Source organism: Camellia sinensis, unplaced genomic scaffold, assembly GCF_055761805.1.
Source record: "Camellia sinensis isolate YWXY unplaced genomic scaffold, ASM5576180v1 Unanchor2, whole genome shotgun sequence".
Classification (NCBI taxonomy): domain Eukaryota; kingdom Viridiplantae; phylum Streptophyta; class Magnoliopsida; order Ericales; family Theaceae; genus Camellia; species Camellia sinensis.
This window is the reverse complement of record NW_028129079.1, coordinates 20,727,927-20,752,095: the sequence shown is the minus strand read 5'-3', so window position 1 is coordinate 20,752,095 and position 24,169 is coordinate 20,727,927. Positions and strand designations below refer to the sequence as shown.

Sequence of the window (24,169 nt, the reverse complement as noted above, 5' to 3'; positions counted from 1 at the left end):
CGTCTTTTGTTTCAAAAGTTTTTTTGTTTCTTGGCTAAAATTATTCATAATTGTTGAACAATGTCAAAATTTTGGAAAAAAAATATATGCACTCTTTTAATAATCGTGAAGAATAATGTTATGGATCATGAAAAATATATCATGAAATACATCCTGAAAATTTTTCATCCCTTAATTAGTGTGTCGTGTTTTATTATATGTGTAATTCAAAGGTGAAGAATCTTTCATGATCATCTTCATGATATTTTTTTCATGATTGTGAATGTTTAATAAAGAAATTTAAAAAGAGGACCCTCTCCTTTGGGAATTATTCACTCCTTAGTAACATTGGTTGATATTTATCAGCTTAAAGTGCAGCTTGTGTTCTTTTGGTGCTTTTTTTTTTTGGTTAGATCAAGGTACTTGATTTCATAATGGAAAATTAACAAAGTCAAGTTTGGGAAGACTAAATAAGTGTACTTTTTGACTTTTTATGAAATATGAGTTGGATTTGGGTTGGGTTTGAAGTGATGTGTTAGAGAGGTGATGTGACTTAAATAAGATAATATGACTTAAATAGGATAGTAATTTTTTGACTTTTTGAATTTTTTGGAGGATGGCAAACTTGGCCAAAGTCTGTAGAGAGGGAGAAGATTATAACAAAAAAATACTCATTTCATGCAAATCATACCACATTCATATTACCCCGGAAAGAAATATCACACAAAAATGCCATAAAAGCTGTTTGAAACTAAGTTCAACATAGAAAACATACGGAAATTGAGAAACCCCACTAAGTTAGTAGAGTTACAAGACTCGAAAGCTTCAATAAAATCCCCACGGCAACTTGTGCTGCTCAGTTGCACACACAAATTTCTCAGTTGCCCCAGTTACATTTAATGTCAACCGTCATGCTTGACAAACTAAAGATCCAAGAGGAATCGAGCTGGTTCAGCTTTAGCCATGCACCCAAACTTGCACAAATTGTATTTCTTGTATACGCCAGTGAGTTTCCCTGTTCCAGCTTTCTGATGGTAAGTAACCATCAGTCGCGAGCAATCCCTGTCAGAAAACATATATAACAAACACGGCATTTATTATCCTGTAGTACCCGTTATAATCTGTGTAATTTGGGGATAAAAATGAAAAAACTCACATAAGCTGGTCCTCTGAGTAGTTGGTGTGCCACTCAACAGATTTAGTCCACTGCTTAGACCTGTGAAGACTACACTGAGCAGTGAAAATGGCTGCTGCAGCCAGCAAAGAAGGTGGGAACTTGAGCATTTCGTACTCCACAAGGCAGAGTTCAACAATGAAGAAGGACAGAAGCTCAAGCTGAATTCATTTCATTACAATACCATCATCAGCATTGTTCCAAGACACATAAAACTTGTTTGAAAATTTTCTAAAAACAACCCCTTTTGGGGAAACAAAACAACAATAACAAAAAAAAAAATGAAAACAGAACCAAACAAGCCTATAAATTTTCCTCTTCTACCTAAATTTGGTAATTCCCATAGTCCTAGCTAGTACTAACCTTTTCGTCAGATTGAGCAGCCTTGAGAAATCTTCTCATGAAAACGTAAGGGGTTGGAACTGACATGTTGAATTGCAGTGCATTCACCATTTGCTTCTCCTGTGGGGGGCACACAAAAGATCTGAATAAATATTGCAACTGTAGAGAGGTTTTTCAAGGAAGAAACAAGTGAGTATTTTTTCAAATATCAAAATACCATATGCAGAACTTCCTTCCTCGTATAAGCCTGATCTGATATGATAACTAGATCCTCCACAAGTGGTACAGAAATCTCCTCATATTTGCATGCCAAAAGCAAAGCTGTCACGCCAATTAACTGAAGCTTCTTTCTGACCACAGTTTCATGCTCTAAAAACCTGTCAATAAGATTGACAGTGAGGAACAATGTCTCCTCCATGAGCTCAAACTTGTAGTGCACCTGTTAATATGATCAAGTCCAGTTAGCCATTTGCGCACTAGAAAAATATGAATCTGTAATGCCTAGCACAATGGTAATATATATTTGTGCCTACAAATAAAGGGTAATCAAGTCCAAAATCACATACCTCAATAAGCCAATCAATGAGTATGGCTCTCATCTTCTCATTGATGTCAAATTGACGCATCATATAATTTCGAGAGACACGAGCAGAGTCCTGCCATAAGATGACTTGTTTGGTCAATCATTCATGGCACAAATAAATTTTAGAGGTCATTTTTTTTTTCTTACTCCTTCCAACCCTATCTAGATCATCTCATTATCCAATACTAACTGTAACTGATGGTGAAATTTGTTTCCTTAACCAACCCATCCTGGCTGGCTATTTATTTAGATAACTTTTTTTAGCTCATCAAAAACAAGTACTGTATCTCATTTACTGCTCTCCTTTGAAAAGAATAAAATGGTTGAAAAGGCAAAGAAACCAAGACTAAATGTCAAAATCTTCAGTTCTCACTTTTCATTATGCTGAAAACAAAAATTGCCAATGTGGCATATACTTGAGGTGAGTTTTCCTTGTACTGGAAATTACGTCACAGGTGTTAGATAAATCTATAGAGGGAGAAGAAAGAGATAAGATTGTATTAATGACTGAATACTTGATTACATGATTATATGATTCTATATTACAACAATGGTGGTGACACAACTATATATATATACACATTACAGTGGGATAAGACAAAGGAGAGAGGGAGAAGATGAAGTCAAAATATGTAAGCGGGAGGAGGCTCGAGAAGGTGCTTTCGGTGGTTTGTCGTGTGGCTTGACTTCTACATCTTCAGTTCACACTAAATATGCTAACACCCCCCCTCCCCAAACTCAAGTAGGATAAGTATCAAAACGTGAAAATAAACTAAAATTAAAATAAAATAGGATAGATCTGAAGCAAATAGATTGCAAAGTCCGAATGGGAGCGCAGGGGCGCTTGAGATAGAACAGAGGCTGGAGCTAATGGCAGAAGACACCGTAGACACTATATAGTCATGTCAGACCACTTGAGATAGAGGCCAAAGCTAATGCCGTAATGGCCGTGTCAGTACGCTTGAGATAGAAGCTGGGGCTAATGTCGTAAGACACTGTATGGTCGTTTCAGACAATTGTAGAAGACACTATATGGTCATGTTAGAACTTTGTAGAAGACACTGTCGTATCGGACCACTGTAGAAGACACTGGCCTAAATCTTATAACTCTGATACCATGTTGGATAAATATATAAAGGGAGAAGAAAAGAGAGAAGATTACTGAATACTTGATTACATAATTATATGATTCTATATTACAACAATGGTGGTGACATAACTATGTATATACACATTTACAATGGGATAAGACAAAGGAGAGAGAGAGAGAGAGAAGATGAAGTCAAAATCTATAAGCTGGAGGAGGCTCGAGAATGTGCTTTCGGTGTTTTGTCGTGGTGACTTGACTTCTACATCTTTAGTTCACACTAAATATGCTAGCGACAGGACTTGAATGCTTGTTTTCCTTCTTTGATCTTTCTTCTACTCACTTGAGGTGGCAACCAGGAGAGGGTTATGTGTGTGTTTGATTTAGATCAAAAGAGGTATGAGATATCAATTTATCAACTCAATTGGAGAGTATAATGTACTCTTAATATGCTAAAATCATATACATAGTTGGGACAAATTTATATGTTTGATTGCCTAACAAAGCAACTGCATAGTCGAAGAAGTATGATTTGATTTAAAGGTCTAGTTTGCAGTGTTTGTATAATGTGGTTTAACAATTTAAACATATCAAACTACATTCCTAGCATAAATTCATGGGTTCAAGTTCCTCCCAAAAGAAAGTATGTTGCCAATGGTTAGTGTTAACTCACCTCAGTTTCTCTGTAGTGAGCATATATGTCTTCAACGTACTCAACAACTGCAAGAGGATTTTTGATATCACTGCTGTCGATATCTAGAATTGTGTCATCATCGTCATCAACATCTTCCATTTCAACCTCCACCTACAGAATTCATGATGTGATATTCTGTCACACACATCATTATTTATAGAAACCCAACTCAGTAACAGTAAAATTATAATTTTCAGATGCACATACCATCCGATCAATTTCATCCATCATGGCCTCTGTGTGCCTCACAAAAATTGGGACCAGATCATAAGTAGCTTCCTCACACTGTCCCATATCTGTGATTGCACAATCTTCCATCCCATTTGGATTCAATGATGTCGCGGTTAGTTCCTTATGTTCTGCAGACTTCCTAAGGAAACATCAAAGAATATCGATCTTAATTTAAAAAGAAGAAGAGAACTGAGGAACAAAATCCAAATAGAAGAGAAAACACTAAAAGATTGAATTCCCCACCTTGTAATTGGTCCGGGTGGTGGCACCACAGTTTTCTTCTCCCCCTTTACATCCTTCCTAAACATTTAACAACCAATTTAGTTTACAAAAGAAGAAGAAATTGTTGAAAAAATTAGTATTGGCATAATTCAGATTAAGATTGTGGAAATTACTCCAAGGATCCTCTTTTGTTGACCACATAAGGGTAGTTGGTAGGTCCTAAAATATTCTGATTTATATTGCTGAGAGCCCTTCTGCGGTTATTTAACTTCTGCTGCTGAAACCTCTGAAATCCCACCATTCTTGAACCTTCTTTTGAATTCAGAGAGAAAGAACAAGAAAATTCTTACAAAATTACAGCTGAATGGATTGTGTTCGATCTAGACTACTTGATCAGAGATTGGAAAGAAGAGTGAGGAAATTTCATGTTCGTACTGAATCTTACCTTGAGAGTCTGAAGGTTTAATGGCAGCAGGTCCATTGTTCTCATTTGATCCACCCATCTTTGATTTGCTTCAAGACCAACCTACAAAAAACAAAGCCCAATTCTAGGAACGTTTGAAGAACCAAGATCATTCATTCAAAGAAAAAGAAGATGAAGAGGATCTGATGATGAACAACAAAACCAAGATCATTCATTCAAAGAAAAAAAATAATTCTCCAAAAATAGAAGACCTCTGTATCACTTTCAATCAAATAGATTCAAGCTGCAGAGCCCAAACTTCAATCTCTAAACTTCGAACTCCGAAGAAACCCAGAAAATATATCGAATCATATATATCTTCGAGTCCCTCTCTCTCTCTCTCTCTCTCTCTATATATATATATATATTTAATATTTGGGTTTTTAATAATCTAGCAGGCGCTATCGAATTATGAGAATCAGAAATAAATGGAAAAGAAATGAACAGCGAATAAAAGACGTAGAAAAGGGGTACGTGAGTTTTGAAATTAACGGCTAGTGAGCAGTGGCCGTCTGATCTAAGTTTTATGTGAGTGTGGCCGTTGATCTAAATGAATACGAAAAGTTGCGTTGGTCTGTTTAACGGTTAATTTTGCATAAGCGCGTGAGTTTTGCTTTCAAAATTACCACTTTTTGGAAGGTTTGGGGGTTGGACTATTGGAGGAGCATCGAACCGTGGACGCTCTTAGCCACTCAGGTCTAGCTTCGCTTTCCTATTTTCTCTTCCTTTCTTATAGTTTTGGGTAAATTATATTATATGTTTAGCCATTATATTACTCTCTCACATTTGTATTTTATTTTGTAAAAATCTTTACATAAAAAGGGAAGCAATTTAGGTGTATGACGATCTAAAGAAATAGAAATCTTAAGTAGATGAGTGTTATTATCGACTCTAAATAAAAGTGAAATAAACAAACATACATTAAAAGAAATAAACCTTATATCACTAAAAATAAATAAACAAACATACATTAAAAGAAATAACTCTTATATCACTAAACGTACTATTCTCGTCAAAATTATGATATTAGTCAGATATGTTGTTATCACTAATAACACTTTTCCAATGTGTTTAGAAAAATTCATAACAACTTATCATTTTCAGCAGTTTTTATCAAATTCTATAAGAACACAAATTTTGTAAATTATATAAAAAATTAGAAGACAGTGATATTTTTCTAAAAAAATGACAAATTCATAGAAAAATTTATAACTTTAATTATTAAAGTTTACCATAAATCTATAATTATTTTTTAAAAGTATCACTAATTTGTTATTTTTTTCTAAATTATACTATAATTCTCAACATCTATCAAAAAATATTCTACAAGTTTAAAAGCAAAAGAATAATGCTATATGCATCAATTAGTATACTAACTAGTGTATCAATTGATAATATGACATAATTTAAGAGATTTTGAGTATTTGTAATTTATATAATGAGTGTGTTTAATAATAATGTCATAACATATGTTAGTACACTAGTTAATACACTAATTGATACAGATAGTACCACCACAAAAACAAAATGATGTCATCTTAACAAAAGTTAATGCACATAAATGTACACATTTAATAGACATAAATGTAGAATTGAGTTCCACACAACATCTCAAGACTAGTGCACTTAAAAGTCATAACATTTGGTTCAAAGGCTCATGGTCCAGCGGGCTTGTACCTAGTCCAAGCCGAAGCCTAAAGGTTTGAAATTCGACTTGGTCTATTGGACCATAAGAGGCCATACATTGGCTTGTGAGCGATAGCCCATTGGCCCAACTGCCTGACATAAAATAAACACAAAAAGTATACTTTTTAAAGTTTGACAACTTCCATGAAAAAATGACCCATCATCGAGCCTGCCAACTTGTCTGGGCTAAGTCTTAACAAAGTCTGACTTTAAAGTTTTGACAACCCAAAAAAATTCCCAACGTACTTGGCCCATAAGCAAGCTTAGGCACCATTTTCAAAGTATGGCAGGAGCCGATGCTGATACTTTGCAACTTCCATCACTTTTTTTTTTTTTTTTTTTTTTTTTTTTTAATAACAAATTTTCATCATCTGTTTGGACTTAACCTAAAACAGGGCTGGCTCCACCGCTAGATTTTCTAGGCCGGAAAAATCCGAGAAAAAAATAAAATAAATGGGACCCAGCAGTGACCAACGGAATCAATCAACGGCAAACAGTCCATGTGAATACGCGTTTGCAGTAGTGTGCATTGTGCAAATCCCAATGCAAAAAAAACCGCGTAATCGCCCGTTGTAACACACCTTAGTACTACTGACTAACTGCTTCTCAAAAACACTTTCCTTTATGATCGAATCTTACCCGAAATTTCCGCTTAATCTTCTCCCTTTGCTCTCTCTCTCTCTGCTTGTTTGACACTCAGAATCCCATCTGCCAAGAAAATCCCATATTTTTATTCCCCGGAATTTGAAGTGAATGGAGAGTGAGAGTGATGTGGTGAAGGAATTGATGGAAGTGATTGAGACATTGGGATCCTTTGTGAGCTATCGAAGGACTCAGCGAAAAGAGTGTTTGAATCTTGTGAGGAGGTTAAAACTGTTGGTGCCTCTTTTAGAAGAGCTTAGAGACCAGCAGCTCCATACACCAATTTCTGATGAGGCACTGAATTGTTTGGCTAATTTGAAGAAGGCACTCCGTTATGCAAAGAAACTGTTGAGTACTTGTAGCCATGGAAGCAAGATTTATCTGGTCAACTCTCTCTCTCTCTCTCTCTCTCTCTATATGTATATATATATATATATGTGTGTGTGTGTGTTGGTTTTCATTGAGATCTCATAATACCCATCTTTTGTTTTTTTTATTCAATTATGAAATGCATGTTGTAGGCATTTGAGAGTGAGGCAGTGATGAGTAGATTTCATGGTGTTTATGACAAATTAAACCAGGCATTGGATGACATGCCTTATGAGAAGCTTGGGATCTCAGAAGAAGTGAAAGAGCAAGTAATGTTTTCTCCTTTTGTTCTTAATTGTATCTGTATTTCATAGTTATTGGGATTTTGCACCTTCACAGATAGTAAAGTAGTTTCTTTTGTCTTTGTGAGTTCATAACCACCAATTTCAATTTTATTCCACTATTGTTAGTTTTCATATTATGTGCTCAACTTCATGGAATTAATTTGGCCTTGAAAGATAATCATTATGTTTGTGTTTGGTTGTTTGGTTGTGGAATTTGGGGGATTTAAAAAGGGAAAGGAAAAAAAGTATGTGAAACTACGTGAGATGTGTGTATATTTTTTTCACATTTCACCAACCTTTTCTATTTTTCTTTCCAAATCCTTTCTCAAATCATCAACCAAGCATAAGGGTTCACACAGAAATGCTAATCAGGGTGGAGGAAAAATGCCCTCCTTGCTAACGGCAACGATTAGAGTATAACGGATCGCACACTTTGGAGATTAAAATGATAAAAAAAAATAATAGTAAATTAAAGATTGAGAATTAAAGTGTGACAGATGGTATACACTGGAATGTTGTGTAATTAACCCAAAACATTTGCTTTGTTTGAGACGGTTTTCATTTTTATTTTTCACCCGGACAATAATCTTAGAAAATTACCAGACACAACTTATCTGTTTTTTGGAACTTCAAACAGTTAAATGAAGATGGTTTTCTTCAGGCAAAAGCTTTTCAAAGAATGGGGTGTTTCCTGTAGAAGGTTGTTGGTTCTTCTTATTCTAGATGTTTGTCATAAAAAGTTCTAAAATACTTTCTTGATTCTATATTGCCCATTTTCTCAGGTTGAGCTAATGTGCATGCAACTCAAAAGAGCAAAGAGGAGGACTGATACCCAGGACATAGAACTAGCAATGGATATGATGGTTGTATTTTCTGAAAACGATGACCGGAATGCAGACAATGCAATACTAGAAAGGCTTGCTATAAAATTGGAGCTTCATACTATTGCAGACTTAAAGACAGAAACCATAGCTGTTAGAAAATTAGTTAACAAGAAGGGAGCCCATACTGTAGAAAGCAACAAGAAAATTGTAGATCTTTTGGAAAAATTCATACACATTGCTGGGATAGAGGAAATATCTGTGCTTGATAATCCTGTGTCAAGAAGTTTAGAAAAGTGTCGGTCCTTGTTAATCCCAAATGAATTTCTCTGTCCAATAACTCTGGAGATAATGACAGATCCTGTTATTGTCGCAACTGGACAGGTAAAAATTGATTTATTTTTCTTTAAATTTGGCACTTCATTGATCTAAAATTTTGGTTCTGAGTATCAATTTCATTTCTTATCATGGTCATCATAAAAACCCAACAATCAAAATGATTAAATGAAGAAAATTTCTTCAAGGAACTAAGTTGACCAAAAATATTAAACTTCTTTTAATATTTTAAGTATATTTAGGACATTGTTGTTTATGTTTGTGGTGTGGAGCTAATACACTTTTGCTGCCAATTTCGTAGACATACGAAAGAGAGAGCATACAGAAGTGGCTAAATTCAAATCACCGGACCTGCCCAAAGACCGGACAAAGCTTAGCACACATGTCTCTAGCACCAAACTTCGCTCTCCGCAACCTTATTCTCCAATGGTGTGAAAATAACAACTTTGAACTGCCCAGAAAGGATATTTATGATGGTTGTGACAACTCATCGATTGCACTCACAGAGGAAATATCGTCCTTGGTCCAAAATCTATCCTCGCGTGAGCTAGACATCCAGAGAGAAGCCATTGTGAAGATCCGCATGCTCTCCAAGGAAAATCCCGATAATAGAATTTTGCTAGCCAACATGGGAGCAATACCGCCTTTGATTAAATTCCTGTTGTACCCAGATTCCAAGATCCAGGAACACACAGTCACAACTTTGTTAAACTTGTCGCTTGATGAGGTGAACAAAAGACTCATAGCCAGAGAAGGAGCCATTCCCACTATCATTGAAATCTTGCAGAACGGGACAGATGAGGCTAGGGAGAACTCTGCTGCGACACTCTTTAGCCTGTCAATGCTCGATGAGAACAAGGTGATGATCGGTTGCTTAAATGGGATTCCTCCTCTAGTGGATCTCTTGAGGACTGGGACAATCAGAGGTAAAAAGGACGCTGCTACTGCACTTTTTAACTTGTCACTCAACATGCTTAACAAGTCCAGAGCCATTAAGGCGGGTATCGTACCACCATTACTTCATTTACTTGAAGATAAGAACTTGGGTATGGTGGATGAAGCACTCTCGATTTTGCTACTCCTGGCCTCGCATCCTGAAGGACGAAATGAAATTGGAAAGCTAGCGCTTATTGAAACTCTAGTTGAAATTATAAGAGTTGGGACCCCCAAGAACAAGGAATGTGCTACGGCGGTTCTTCTTGAGTTGGGATTGAAGAATTCATCTTTCGTGTTGGCTGCGCTTCAGTATGGTGTGTATGACCATTTGGCAGAGATTGCAAGATATGGGACAAGTAGAGCCCAGAGGAAAGCAAACTCCTTGTTACAACATATGAGTAACTGTGAACATATTCCCAGGTTTGCAAACAAAAAATAATAAACAAATAAGTCACTATAATCCATTTAGTAAAATTTCACATCAAAGTTCAGTACAGTTCTAGAAGTGCAGATACTGCCCAATGGAGCTTTGAGTATTGTATTGTTGAATTTTCTTCATGTACATGTTCTGAAATTGTAGAGAAACTACTGGTATGTGGGTTGTGTCATATTTTGATTCATCAGTTGTGGTAGTGACACTTCTTATATTGGAATCTTCATTAGCACCAAACTTGTAGGGGCAAGGGGTCAGCCAAGCGCAACACTCACATTTGAGGCTCAGGATCCTCTTTCTAGGGCTATAAATGAGTCAAGCAGTAAGTTGTTCAAGCTTCATTGGCAAAACTTAATGAGTTTCAAAATAGACTCGAACTTAATTTGTTTACATAATAAAGTTCATCTCAAACAAGATTTTAACGAGCAAAACAAGAGGCAAACTTGACTAGTTTGTTTCCTTTTGCAGTCCAAACTCTTTTCCTATCCCCTCCCCCTTCTCCTTTGCCCAAAAAATAAAATAACGATAGTAATAATAATAATGTTCTCTTAAATCAGGATATTGATTAGTCAGTTGGTGGATAGCTGGTAGTGGTCCTAAGAAGTGGAGGGTCTTCAATGGATGATGCGAAAGTGGACCTCTCAAATGTGTCACCGATTTCATAATCATCAGCTGGCATAACGTGGGGGGGAATTGATGACAGAAGATCACATTGCCCGACCAAGAAGATCATGTTTTGTGCTGTCATGGCAAACTAACCAGTCACCCCACACTAGCATCATCACAAAATTGGTCGAATAAGGCAATTCAATCTATCCTATCTAAACCTATTCGTTTAGGTGTTGTTTGATAACAAACTGAATTTCTTATTTTATATTATATTTTTATAAAATAAAAAATAAAAACATGTTTGCTATGTGTATTTTATATTTTAAAACATATAAAAATAAAATAAAATCATGTTTAGTAATTTGTTAAAAGTTATAGTTGGCAGTGAAAGCGACTGGAGGTAAGCAGGAGTAGGGGGAGGAGGGGATTAGAGAGGGTAGAGGAAGGTGTTGGAAAACAATTAATTCAAAATTAAAGTAGGATCTAACTGTTGGTTGAGGTGAGTCGAAGTGGTTTTGTATTCTCTTAAGTGAGAAGGTTGTAATATAAAAATAATGAGCCGAAACTATTAGGTAAATGAGAATTGTCTCATAAAATAAATATCAAATTGGGTTTAAATTTAGATGTAATCTTGGTTTGGACTGGACCTACACTTGTACTTGTGCATATGCTGAGTTTGGACTTGAACTTAGACTTACTCTTGAGTTTGAGCTAAGTTATATTGTGTTGGGCTTAGCATGAACATGTGTTTGAGAATTGGGCTTAGATCAAGTTGTGACTTAACATTAGTATTCATTTTGTAATCCATTTAGTTGGTTTATTCAACCATCATTATATACATATTTATTTGTATATTTTAAGCACAAGAGAGGTTTAGACTTTTGTAACTTTCATTTTTTGATAATGGAGTTGATGACCATATTAGTGACTGTAGGTTTTCAATCTTTGTAACTCTAGTCCTAATGGCTAAGAGTCGATAACATTGGTTAATAGCATTTGATGGCTCTATTGATGTACAGCCTTCATAGTTAAGGATTATCCTACTTGTATAAATAGATACTTTTCCTCTCCAACTTAATCGGATAATTTTGGAGAGATTTTAATAAAAAATGGAGATAGTGTTTCGAGATAAACAGTTAGAGATGTTTTTTTTTTACCAAATAAAATTTTTCCTATCTTCTTTTGCTAGTCATTTCTTTGGTTCTTGTTAGAGAGAGTGCAACTATTATCAAGTTTGTCGAAACTATTCAGAAAGTGTTTCTATATTAGTTGGTTTCGACCGTCGTATCCTGAGAAACAAACGTTGGCGTACCTCCAATATCTATCAGGAGGCGGTGAATTTGTTTTAAAAAAATTATTTAGTGTAGATTTCAATTTGATTCTTTTCTTATCATTTGTTCTTATTTTTTCAAAAATTTAATTTACAAAGATGAGTTCTAATATTTAGTTATCTATGTGTAATATTTTGTTCTATTAGTAATGATATCTAATTTATTTCTGTATTTTTAGTCGTGTATTTTATTTTGTATTTCATTCTTTAAATATAAAAAAAAATATTTTGTCATTTATATTTAAGTTATTTTATATATTTTTCATGTTTTATTATTAAAAAATACCAACATAAGGTAAGGGTGGACTAGTTGGTTGTAGAAAGAGGGACAACCTTAGAGAGGCTGGGTGAGGGAAGAAAAAGAGATAGGAGCGCGGAAGAGAAAGAGAGAAAATGAAAGAAAAATATATATATATATATATATATATATATAATGTTTTTATAATTATTTTTAGGTTCTGCTAATAGCTTTCACCATTTTTCTTTAGCTCCCTATTCCAATCTCAAAAATTAAATTTTAAGAAATTTCTTTGGACACCTTTCTAACAATAAAAATTATTCTCAATCTCTTAAGGCTCTGTTTGCTTTCAGAGATAGAATGGAGCGAAGTGATAGTGATGAGATTAATAGTGAGGGGATTAATAGTGAGAAATTGTTAAATTATTTTTATATAAAATAATAAAACAAATAAAAAAATATAAAAATTAAACATTAATATTTAAAAAAAATCCCAATATATAAAAAATAAAAAAATATATAATCCCCTCACTATTTTTCTAATACCATCTCTACCTCCTCACTATGAATCCCCCTTCCAAGGGATTAGTAATACCAAGGTATTAGTAGTCCCAAGACCATCTCTCAAAAACAAATAAGGTATTAATAATACCAAGGTATTAGTAGTCTCAATCCCCTCTCTATAATCTCAAACAAACGGGGCCTAAACTATAATCCCACCTCTACCTTACCTACCATAACCGACTACCATCACCAATCCCTTGCGACGCTCTCCAATCAATGCTACCCTCAAATACTCTCCACCCATTCTATCATTCCCTCTCAATTTTTAATTTTTAATTTTTATTTTTTTTGGCGCTTGAGAAAATATATAGGGGTTGGGCAATAGAGGAAGGTGAGAAGGGACTTGTTGCAATTATCTGTTTGAATTTTTGAAATGCATTTTTTTTTCCTCAAATGATATATTTGGTTAAAAATAAATAAAATGCACTCATTATTTCATATGATTACCTTTTTTTTGACCAAAAAAAACATTCTTTTTAATATTTATATTTATCAAATTCGTTTAAGAGCATCCCTAATAAAACCCTTATATCTCCTTCTTATCTATTTTAAGGGGTTTGATGGCCCTTATACACTTCCAGTAGCTCCCTTAAACACTACTCTAAAATGGGAATTGCTGCAGTGCCTCCCTATTTGCAAGGATTCACTGTAGCACCCATATATATATATATATATATTTTGCTTTGCTTTGTTTAGGGATTGTAGTACACATTTATGATTTTTATTTTTTTAAAATTTATAATGAAAAATTATATTTTAATATAATAGAGAAAAATATAAAATTTGTTAATAGAATAGAGAAATAATAGGGAGTCTGTTGAGAGAAGTAGATGAAAAAGTGATTCTTAAAATAGAAAATAAATTTTTTAATAATATTTTAGGGTAAAATATAAGTAATCTAGTGGGGATGCTCTAAATCTTACAGTAATTAGTTTTGATCTTTCATCTATTTTTAATTATATTTTGGGGGAATTACATGTTAGTGGGACAGAAAATTATTTTGTACACAAACATGAAGGGGTGCAATGCTTCTACAACTTTTCGCTTGTACCCTATCATAGAATTACTTACATCTTACATGTTTTTATAAAAAAAAATTTCTATTCTATTGTACTATAATTTTCCCTTATTTCTTCTACTTACTATAGTTTTTATTTGATATTTTTATAAGTTTCTTTTGTATATATATACATAATAATAATAATAATAAAGTATGAGACACTCACCAATCAGTCATATTAATTAGGTTTATTTATCTACATGTTGTATTGATAAATTTATTATTATAAATTATTCATAAAAATAAAAAAGACTAATAAATTTAGGGTAAATTACATTTACCTCCCCTGAGATTTCTGACAAATACAGGGACCTCCCTTGTGTTTTAAATAATTATAGTAGCCTCCCCTACTTTATCTGACAATGACAAGATTCTCCTGTTCTGTCTATTTTGCACTAACGATGTTAGTATCCTATAAGAAATGACCATATTACCTTTGTTTTTGCCTGCAAAAAGAAGAAAAAGCCCTTTGTTGAAGCTAACATCGCTGCCCGTGACTGACCAACACAACCATAAAATAAAATAAAATATTTTAAAATATTTATAATAAAAACTATATATTTAAAATAAAATAATTTTTTTAAAAATTTTTAATATTAAAAATAATAAAAAATACAACACATAAATGTATAATATATAATCCACATTAAAATAAATAAAACTATTTAAAATATTAATATTTACCCTAAAAAAATTAATTCAAAAAATTTCAAAATTTATAACGAATCAAACTTTTTCTTTTCAAAACTCATAACTCAAAATACGACTCCACACTCAAACGTGATTCTAAAAATAATTTTAAAAAATATTTTTTTTTTAAATTTTTTCTTTTAAAATAGAGTTTTGGAAAAAAATTGGTTTTGAGTTTTGAAAAGAATTTTGAATTGAGTTTTGAGTTTGTGTTTGGTTATGAGTTTTTGAAAATAATTTTTAAATTGAGTTTTGAGTAAAAACATGTTCCGAAAAAATATATTTTTTTAGAAACATGTTTGGTTCTCTTTTAGAATCACAATTCCAATTAGAAATTTTCAAAAATCTTTTCAAAATTCATAGTCTTAACCAAATATACAACTCAAAACTCAATTCAAAAATTATTTTTAAAACTCATAACTAAACACAAACTTTAAAAAAAATACAAACTTATGTTAAATATATTTTTTAAATATTAAAAAATTATTTTAATTTTAAATATATAATTTTTATTTTAAATATATAGTTTTATTTTAAATATTTTATTTTATTTTATAAATATATTTTTAAATATTTTAATTTTTCTGTTATGTGTTTTGTTATGATTTGAGTGTAGAGTTTTGAAAATAGTGTGGAGTTTCGAGTTATGTGTTTAGTTATAAGATTTGAAAATAATTTTTGAATTGAGTTTTGAGTTATGCGTTTAGTTACGATTTGAGTTTGAAGTTGTGTTTTGAGTTTAAAATATTAAAATTAAAAAATTAAAATATTTACAAAATGAAATAAAATATTTAAATAAAAATTATATTTTTAAAGTAAAAAATATATTTTTTTAAATATTTTCTGGTATGTGAGTTCATGAAAATGGATCCCTCGATAATTTCCTCTCTACAACAGAACAACAGTCTGGGAAATTCTTGAACTGGGCCCTTGAGGGCATTATAGGCATTTTAGTGCTTATATTTGATGACATCAGCGGAGTTTGTTAGGTGTATAAACGGCTATCAAATTTTGGGAGAATCTTGATATTGTCAGGTGAAGTAGGGGAGATTACTGTAATTATTCAAACCACAAGAGAGATCCTATATTTGTCAGAAATCTCAGGAGAGGTAAATGTGATTTACCCATAAATTTATCACTTAATAAATTTATTAATAAAATTTAATGAATAATAAATTTAAAAATAAAAATTAATGACAACCGTGTTGAGCGATCATTAGCATTAGTTTGAGCTCATTTCTTACAAAAATTATCTATTTCCTTTGTTTTAAAATAATAGTTTTTTTTTTGTAAATTTTATTTTTTTTAATAACATAATTGTTGTATTTTAAAAATATAATTTTTAAAAATTATTCTTTGATAATATATATTTTTAAAAATATTAATTGTCATAATTATACTTTTGTGTTGTTAATAAATTTAAAATAAGAATATAATAAAAATTTATATTATTTTAGTCCTTATTTAAAAAAAATATATTTTTTAAAATAATAAAAAATAAAATAAAAAATTAACATTTAAAGACGGACGAAATATTTATTATAATAATGTAATTTTTAATCGGGCTTAATATCTCTCTCGCTCTACAGGTTTTTAATTTCATTTGAATAGAAGGAGAAATATTAGTAGATAAATCGTACATTGAAGAGGAGGAGCATTGAAGAGGAGGAGAGACTCTGATTCTTTCTAGGGTTAGGGTTTTTGCGTCCCTTTTTTCATAGATCTGTTTCTTTGCTTGTTTGATTGATCTGGGAAATGGGTGCGGAAAGCGAGACAACCGAGTCGAGTTTGGGCGTTGGTAGTGGTGAAGAGGTAGTCACTCTTAACATTCGATGCTCCAATGGATCCAAATTCTCTGTTCGGACAAGCCTCCAGGCGACTGTTGAGGCGTTCAAAGCTCTTCTCGTTCAGAATTGCGACGTTCCGGCTGATCAGCAGAGGTTGATTTGCAAAGGTCGGATCTTGAAGGACGATCAAATCCTAGCTAGCCATGGTTCGTTATCTTCTCTCTCTCTCTCTCTCTCTCTATATATATATATATATGTGTGTGTGTGTGTGTGTTGGTTTTCATTGAGATCTCATAATACCCATCTTTTGTTTTTTTTTTTCAATTATGAAATGCATGTTGTAGACATTTGAGAGTGAGGCAGTGATGAGTAGATTTCATGGTGTTTATGACAAATTAAACCAGGCATTGGATGACATGCCTTATGAGAAGCTTGGGATCTCAGAAGAAGTGAAAGAGCAAGTAATGTTTTCTCCTTTTGTTCTTAATTGTATCTGTATTTCATAGTTATTGGGATTTTGCACCTTCACAGATAGTAAAGTAGTTTCTTTTGTCTTTGTGAGTTCATAACCACCAATTTCAATTTTATTCCACTATTGTTAGTTTTCATATTATGTGCTCAACTTCATGGAATTAACTTGGCCTTGAAAGATAATCATTATGTTTGTGTTTGGTTGTTTGGTTGTGGAATTTGGGGGATTTAAAAAGGGAAAGGAAAAAAGTGTGTGAAACTATGTGAGATGTGTGTATATTTTTTTCACATTTCACCAACCTTTTCTATTTTCCTTTTCAAATCTTTTCTCAAATCCTCAACCAAGCATAAGGGTTCACACAGAAATGCTAATCAGGGTGGAGGAAAAATGCCCTCCTTGCTAACGTCAACGATTAGAGTATAACGGATCGCACACTTTGGAGATTAAAATGATAAAAAAAAATAATAGTAAATTAAAGATTGAGAATTAAAGTGTGACAGATGGTATACACTGGAATGTTGTGTAATTAACCCAAAATATTTGCTTTGTTTGAGATGGTTTTCATTTTTATTTTTCACCCGTACAATAATCTTAGAAAATTACCAGACACAACTTATCTGTTTTTTGGAACTTCAAACAGTTAAATGAAGATGGTTTTCTTCAGGCAAAAGCTTTTCAAAGAATTGGGTGTTTCCTGTAGAAGGTTGTTGGTTCTTCTTATTCTAGATGTTTGTCATAAAAAGTTCTAAAATACTTTCTTGATTCTATATTGCCCATTTTCTCAGGTTGAGCTAATGTGCATGCAACTCAAAACAGCAAAGAGGAGGACTGATACCCAGGACATAGAACTAGCAATGGATATGATGGTTGTATTTTCTGAAAACGATGACCGGAATGCAGACAATGCAATACTAGAAAGGCGTGCTATAAAATTGGAGCTTCATACTATTGCAGACTTAAAGACAGAAACCATAGCTGTTAGAAAATTAGTTAACAAGAAGGGTGCCCATACTGTAGATAGCACCAAGAAAATTGTAGATCTTTTGGAAAAATTCATACACATTGCTGGGATAGAGGAAATATCTGTGCTTGATAATCCTGTGTCAAGAAGTTTAGAAAAGTGTCGGTCCTTGTTAATCCCAAATGAATTTCTCTGTCCAATAACTCTGGAGATAATGACAGATCCTGTTATTGTCGCAACTGGACAGGTAAAAATTGATTTATTTTTCTTTAAATTTGGCACTTCGTTGATCTAAAATTTTGGTTCTGAGTATCAATTTCATTTCTTATCATGGTCATCATAAAAACCCAACAATCAAAATGATTAAATGAAGAAAATTTCTTCAAGGAACTAAGTTGACCAAAAATATTAAACTTCTTTTAATATTTTAAGTATATTTAGGACATTGTTGTTTATGTTTGTGGTGTGGAGCTAATACACTTTTGCTGCCAATTTCGTAGACATACGAAAGAGAGAGCATACAGAAGTGGCTAAATTCAAATCACCGGACCTGCCCAAAGACCGGACAAAGCTTAGCACACATGTCTCTAGCACCAAACTTCGCTCTCCGCAACCTTATTCTCCAATGGTGTGAAAATAACAACTTTGAACTGCCCAGAAAGGATATTTATGATGGTTGTGACAACTCATCGATTGCACTCACAGAGGAAATATCGTCCTTGGTCCAAAATCTATCCTCGCGTGAGCTAGACATCCAGAGAGAAGCCATTGTGAAGATCCGCATGCTCTCCAAGGAAAATCCCGATAATAGAATTTTGCTAGCCAACATGGGAGCAATACCGCCTTTGATTAAATTCCTGTTGTACCCAGATTCCAAGATCCAGGAACACACAGTCACAACTTTGTTAAACTTGTCGCTTGATGAGGTGAACAAAAGACTCATAGCCAGAGAAGGAGCCATTCCCACTATCATTGAAATCTTGCAGAACGGGACAGATGAGGCTAGGGAGAACTCTGCTGCGACACTCTTTAGCCTGTCAATGCTCGATGAGAACAAGGTGATGATCGGTTGCTTAAATGGGATTCCTCCTCTAGTGGATCTCTTGAGGACTGGGACAATCAGAGGTAAAAAGGACGCTGCTACTGCACTTTTTAACTTGTCACTCAACATGCTTAACAAGTCCAGAGCCATTAAGGCGGGTATCGTACCACCATTACTTCATTTACTTGAAGATAAGAACTTGGGTATGGTGGATGAAGCACTCTCGATTTTGCTACTCCTGGCATCGCATCCTGAAGGACGAAATGAAATTGGAAAGCTAGCGCTTATTGAAACTCTAGTTGAAATTATAAGAGTTGGGACCCCCAAGAACAAGGAATGTGCTACGGCGGTTCTTCTTGAGTTGGGATTGAAGAATTCATCTTTCGTGTTGGCTGCGCTTCAGTATGGTGTGTATGACCATTTGGCGGAGATTGCAAGATGTGGGACAAGTAGAGCCCAGAGGAAAGCGAACTCCTTGTTACAACACATGAGTAAGTGTGAACATATTCCCAGGTTTGCAAACAAAAAATAATAAATAAATAAGTCATTATAATCCATTTAGCAAAATTTCACATCAATGTTCAGTACAGTTCTAGAAGTGCAGATACTGCCCAATGGAGCTTTGAGTATTGGATTGTTGAATTTTCTTCATGTACATGTTCTGAAATTGTAGAGAAACTATTGGTATGTGGGTTGTGTCATATTTTGATTCATCAGTTGTAGTAGTGACACTTCTTATATTGGAATCTTCATTAGCACCAAACTTGTAGGGGCAAGGGGTCAGTCAAGGGCAACACTCACATTTGAGCCTCGGGATCCTCTTTCTAGGGCTATAAATGAGTCATGTAGTATGTTGTTCAAGCTTCGTTGGCAAAACTTAATGAGTTTCAAAATAGACTCAAACTTAATTTGTTTACATAACAAAGTCTATCTTAAACAAGATTTTAACGAGCAAAATAAGAGGCAAACTCGACTAGTTTGTTTCCTTTTGCAGTCCGAACTCTTTTCCTATCCCCTCCACCTTCTCCTTTGCCCAAAAAATAAAATAACGATAGTAACAATAATAATATTCTCTTAAATCAAGATATTGATTAGTCAGTTGGTGGATAGCTGGTAGTGGTCCTAAGAAGTGGAGGGTCTTCAATGGATGATGCGAAAGTGGACCTCTCAAATTTGTCACCGATTTCATAATCATCAGTTGGCATAACGTGGGGGGGCATTGATGACAGAAGATCACATTGCCCGACCAAGAAGATCATGTTTTGAGCTGTCATGGCAAACTAACCAGTCACCCCACACTAGCATCATCACAAAATTGGTCAAATAAGGCAGTTCAATCTATCCTATCTAAACCTGTTCGTTTAGACCATCTCCAACGCTGAACCAAACCCAGCATCAGATTTAAATTTTGATGAAAAACCTACTTTTTCACGCTCCAACGGTTGCACCAAAGTCATACCAAAATGAGAATTCAGCAAACAAGACATCAAACTGAGATCAAGACACAGATTTTACCAAATCACTGTTACTGACCGTTGAAAATGCTACACCGGTCGACCAACCGGTTGCCCGGTCGGTTGACCAACCGGTCAACCAGTAAAAGATTCAAACAGTTCAGAAAAAATAGTTCAAACCGTTAAAAAAAAAAAAAAAAAAAATTTTTTTGCCTAACCGGTCAACCGGCCGGTTGACCGGCCGGTCGACCACCCCGGTTGTCTCGAAAAAAGTTCAGAAAGTTCAAAAAAAGTTCAGACAATTCGCAAAAAAAAAAAAAAAAAAAAAAATTTTTGGCCTAACCGGTCAACCGGCCGGTCAACCGGCCGGTCGACCACCCGGTTGTCCCGGGATAGATTTGGTGAAGGTGAACCGTTGGAGCCTGAAGTATCAAATTCAGGAAATGGCCATTTTTGAACTCAGAATTGGTGAAATTTTTGATTCACGGTTGGAGATGCTCTTAGGTATTGTTTGATAACAAACTGAATTTCTTATTTTATATTATATTTTTATAAAATGAAAAATAAAACCATGTTTGCGGTGTGTATTTTATATTTTAAAACACATAAAAATAAAATAAAATCATGTTTAGTAATTTGTTAAAAGTTGTAGTTGGTAGTGAAAGCTACTGGAGGTAAGCAGGAGGAGGGGATTAGAGAGGGTAGAGGAAGGTGTTGGAAAACAATTAATTCAAAATTAAAGTAAGATCTAACTGTCGGTTGAGGTGGGTTTTAGTGATTTTGTATTTTTTTAAGTGAGAAGATTGTAATATAAAAATAATGAGTCGAAACTATTGGATTGTAAATGAAAATTGTCTCATAAAGTAAATATCAATAAAATTGGGCTTAAATTTGGATGTAGTCTTGGATTGGACTGGACCTACGCTTGTGAATTTGGACCTAGATTTGGACTTACTTTTGAGTTTGAGATAAGTTATATTGTGTTGGGCTTAGCATGAACATGTGTTTAAGAATTGGGCATAAATCAGGTTGTGATTTAACATTAGTATTCATTTTGTAACTCATCTAGTTGGTTTGTTCAACTATCATTATATACATATTTATTTGTATATTTTAAGAACATGAAAAGTTTAGACTTTTGTAACTCTCATTTTTTGATGATGGAGTTGATGGCCATATTAGTGACCATAGGTTTTCAATCTTTGTAAGTCTAGCCCTAATGGTTAAGAGTTGATAACCTTGGTTAATAGCATTTGATGGATCTATTAATGTATAACCTTCATGGCTAGGGATTCCCTTACTTGTATAAATGGAGACTTTTTCTCTCCAACTTAGTCGGATAATTTTGGAGAGATTTTAATAAAAAATGGAGATAGTGTTTTGAGATAAATAGTTAGAGATGTTTTTTTTTTACCAAATAAAATTTTTCTATCTTCTTTTGCTAGCGCCTTTTTTGGTTCTTGTTACAGAGAGTGCAACTATTGTTAAGTTCATCGAAACTATTCAGAAGGTGTTTCTGTATTAATTGGTTTCGACCGTCGTATCTTGAGAAACAAACGTTGACGTACCTTCAGTATCCATTAGAAGGCGGTGAATTTGTTTTAAAAAAATTGTCTAGTGCAAGTTTCAGTTTGATTCTTTTCTTATCATTTGTTCTTATTTTTTCAAAAATTTAGTTTACAAAGATGAGTTATAATCCTTAGTTATCTATGTGTAATAATTTGTTCTATTAGTAATGTAATCTAATTTATTTCTATATTTTTAGTCGTGTATTTTATTTTGTATTTCATTCTTTAAAAATAAAAAAAAAATATTTTGTCATTTATATTTAATTTATTTTATATATTTTTCATGTTTTGTTATGAAAAAAATACCAACATAAGGTAAGGGTGGACTACATAAGGTAAGGGTGGACTAGTTGGCTGTGGAAAGAGGGACAACCTTGGAGAGGGTGGGTGAGCGAAGAAAAAGAGATAGGGGTGCGGAAGAGAGAGAGAGAGAGAGAAAAGAGAGAGAGAGAGAGAAGATGAAGGACAAAATATATATGTATATATATATATAATGTTTTATAATTATTTTTTAGGTTCTGCTAATAGCTTTCACCATTTTTCTTTAGCTCCCTATTCCAATGTCAAAAATTAAATTTTAAGAAATTTCTTTGGACACCTTTCTAACAATAAAAATTATTCTCAATCTCTTAAACTATAATCCCACCTCTACCTTGCCTACCATAACCAACTACCATCACCAATCCCTTGCGACGCTCTCCAATCATTTCCAACTCCTCAATGCTACCCTCAAATACTCTCCACTCATTCTATCATTCCCTCTCAATTTTTTTTTTTTTAAATTTTTTTTGGTGCTTGAGAAAATATATGGGGGTTGGGCAATAGAGGAAGGTGAGAAGGGACTTGTTGCAATTATCTGTTTGAATTTTTGAAATGCATTTTTTTTTCCTCAAATAATATATTTGGTTAAAAATAAATACAATGCACTCATTATTTCATATGGTTACCTTTTTTTGACCAAAAAAAAACATTCTTTTTAATATTTATATTTATCAAATTCGTTTAAGAACATCCCTAAGAGCATTCTCAACAGATGTCTTATATCACCTCCTTACTCAAAATAAGGGATTTTGCTGTCAAAAAACACCCCCATAAGATCCCTTAACCCACCCCTCAAATAAAAGTGTTGCTACAATTGCTCCCCAAATGTAGGGGGCAATTGTTCACCCCCCAAAAATATAAAATTATTTTTTATTCAACCTTGAGTATCTCAATCCCCAAAAATATAAAATATAAAATAATTAAAAAATAGTATTTTATTAGAATAGAGAAAGAATAAGAAATTTGTTGGGGGAAATAGATGAAAAAATGATTCCTAAAATAAGAAATGAAAATTTTAATAATATTTTAGGGCAAATTCTTATTTTATTTCGTTTTGAAGGCACGCCTGGACGTCCCCCAGACATCCACTCGGTCGACCACCTGGTCATCCGGTCGCCTTTCACTGCAGAGAGGCTATCTTGCATGTTGTGCTCTTGCTTTTGTTTTTATTATTTTATTATCAAAAAAATATTTAAATTTAAAAGTAATAAAAAATATTATTTTAATAGAATAGAGAAAAAATAAGGAGTTTGTTGGGAGAAGTAAATGAAAAAGTAATTCTTAAAAATAGGGAATGAATTTTTTAATAATATTTTAAGATAAAATTTAGGTAAACTAGTAAGAATGTTCTAATAGAACCCTTATATCCCCTTCTTACCTATTTTAAGGGGTTTGATGGCCCCTATACACTTCTAGCAGCCCACTTAAACACTCCCCTAAAATGGGAATTGCTACAGTCTCCTAAAATGGGAATTGCTACAGTGCCTCCCTATTTATAGGGAGTCACTGTAGCACCCTTATATATATTTATATATATATATATATATATATTTATTTATTTATTTGTTTTGTTTTGTTTAGGAATTGTAGTACACATTTATGATTTTTTTAATTTATAATAAAAAATTATATTTTAATATAATAGAGAAAAAGTATAGAATTTGTTAATAGAATAGAGAAATAATAGGAAGTTTGTTGGGGGAAATAAATGAAAAAGTGATTCTTAAAATATGGAATGAATTTTTTAATAATATTTTAGGATAAAATATAAGTAATCTAGGGGATGCTCTAA

The 24,169-nt window shown here is 33.3% G+C and overlaps 3 protein-coding genes across 6 annotated transcripts; 2 read left to right on the top strand and 1 right to left on the bottom strand.

The window, feature by feature from the left end:
- Positions 1-636: 636 nt before the first annotated feature.
- Positions 637-5,220, bottom strand: LOC145815386 (G2/mitotic-specific cyclin-2-like). Of its 2 annotated transcripts, none has more exons than XM_082912033.1 (11): positions 4,988-5,220; positions 4,758-4,838; positions 4,486-4,624; positions 4,334-4,390; positions 4,067-4,229; positions 3,839-3,970; positions 2,062-2,151; positions 1,713-1,934; positions 1,517-1,615; positions 1,136-1,314; positions 637-1,041 (listed from the first exon to the last, which is right to left on the bottom strand). In XM_082912033.1, exons 2-11 carry the CDS (start codon positions 4,813-4,815, stop codon positions 903-905), a joined length of 1,278 nt encoding a protein of 425 aa, XP_082768159.1. In that variant the 5' UTR covers positions 4,816-4,838; positions 4,988-5,220; the 3' UTR covers positions 637-902. The 2 variants fall into 2 exon arrangements, with proteins under 2 accessions (XP_082768159.1, XP_082768160.1); XM_082912034.1 differs by having other exon boundaries at positions 4,486-4,621; positions 4,988-5,141.
- Positions 5,221-6,863: 1,643 nt separating this feature from the next.
- LOC145815431 (U-box domain-containing protein 15-like) lies at positions 6,864-10,457 on the top strand. The gene is made up of 4 exons (XM_082912113.1): positions 6,864-7,487; positions 7,625-7,741; positions 8,539-8,961; positions 9,215-10,457. Exons 1-4 carry the CDS (start codon positions 7,215-7,217, stop codon positions 10,286-10,288), a joined length of 1,887 nt encoding a protein of 628 aa, XP_082768239.1. The 5' UTR covers positions 6,864-7,214; the 3' UTR covers positions 10,289-10,457.
- A 5,902-nt stretch (positions 10,458-16,359) lies between these two features.
- On the top strand, positions 16,360-19,797 carry LOC145788882 (U-box domain-containing protein 15-like). 3 transcript variants are annotated; one of them, XM_082912112.1, is made up of 5 exons: positions 16,411-16,765; positions 16,904-17,020; positions 17,672-17,734; positions 17,817-18,239; positions 18,493-19,797. In XM_082912112.1, exons 4-5 carry the CDS (start codon positions 17,826-17,828, stop codon positions 19,564-19,566), a joined length of 1,488 nt encoding a protein of 495 aa, XP_082768238.1. In that variant the 5' UTR covers positions 16,411-16,765; positions 16,904-17,020; positions 17,672-17,734; positions 17,817-17,825; the 3' UTR covers positions 19,567-19,797. The 3 variants fall into 3 exon arrangements, with proteins under 3 accessions (XP_082768236.1, XP_082768238.1, XP_082768237.1); XM_082912110.1 differs by lacking the exon at positions 17,672-17,734 and having other exon boundaries at positions 16,360-16,765; XM_082912111.1 differs by lacking the exon at positions 17,672-17,734 and having other exon boundaries at positions 16,424-16,765; positions 16,964-17,020.
- The last annotated feature ends 4,372 nt before the right edge of the window (positions 19,798-24,169 follow it).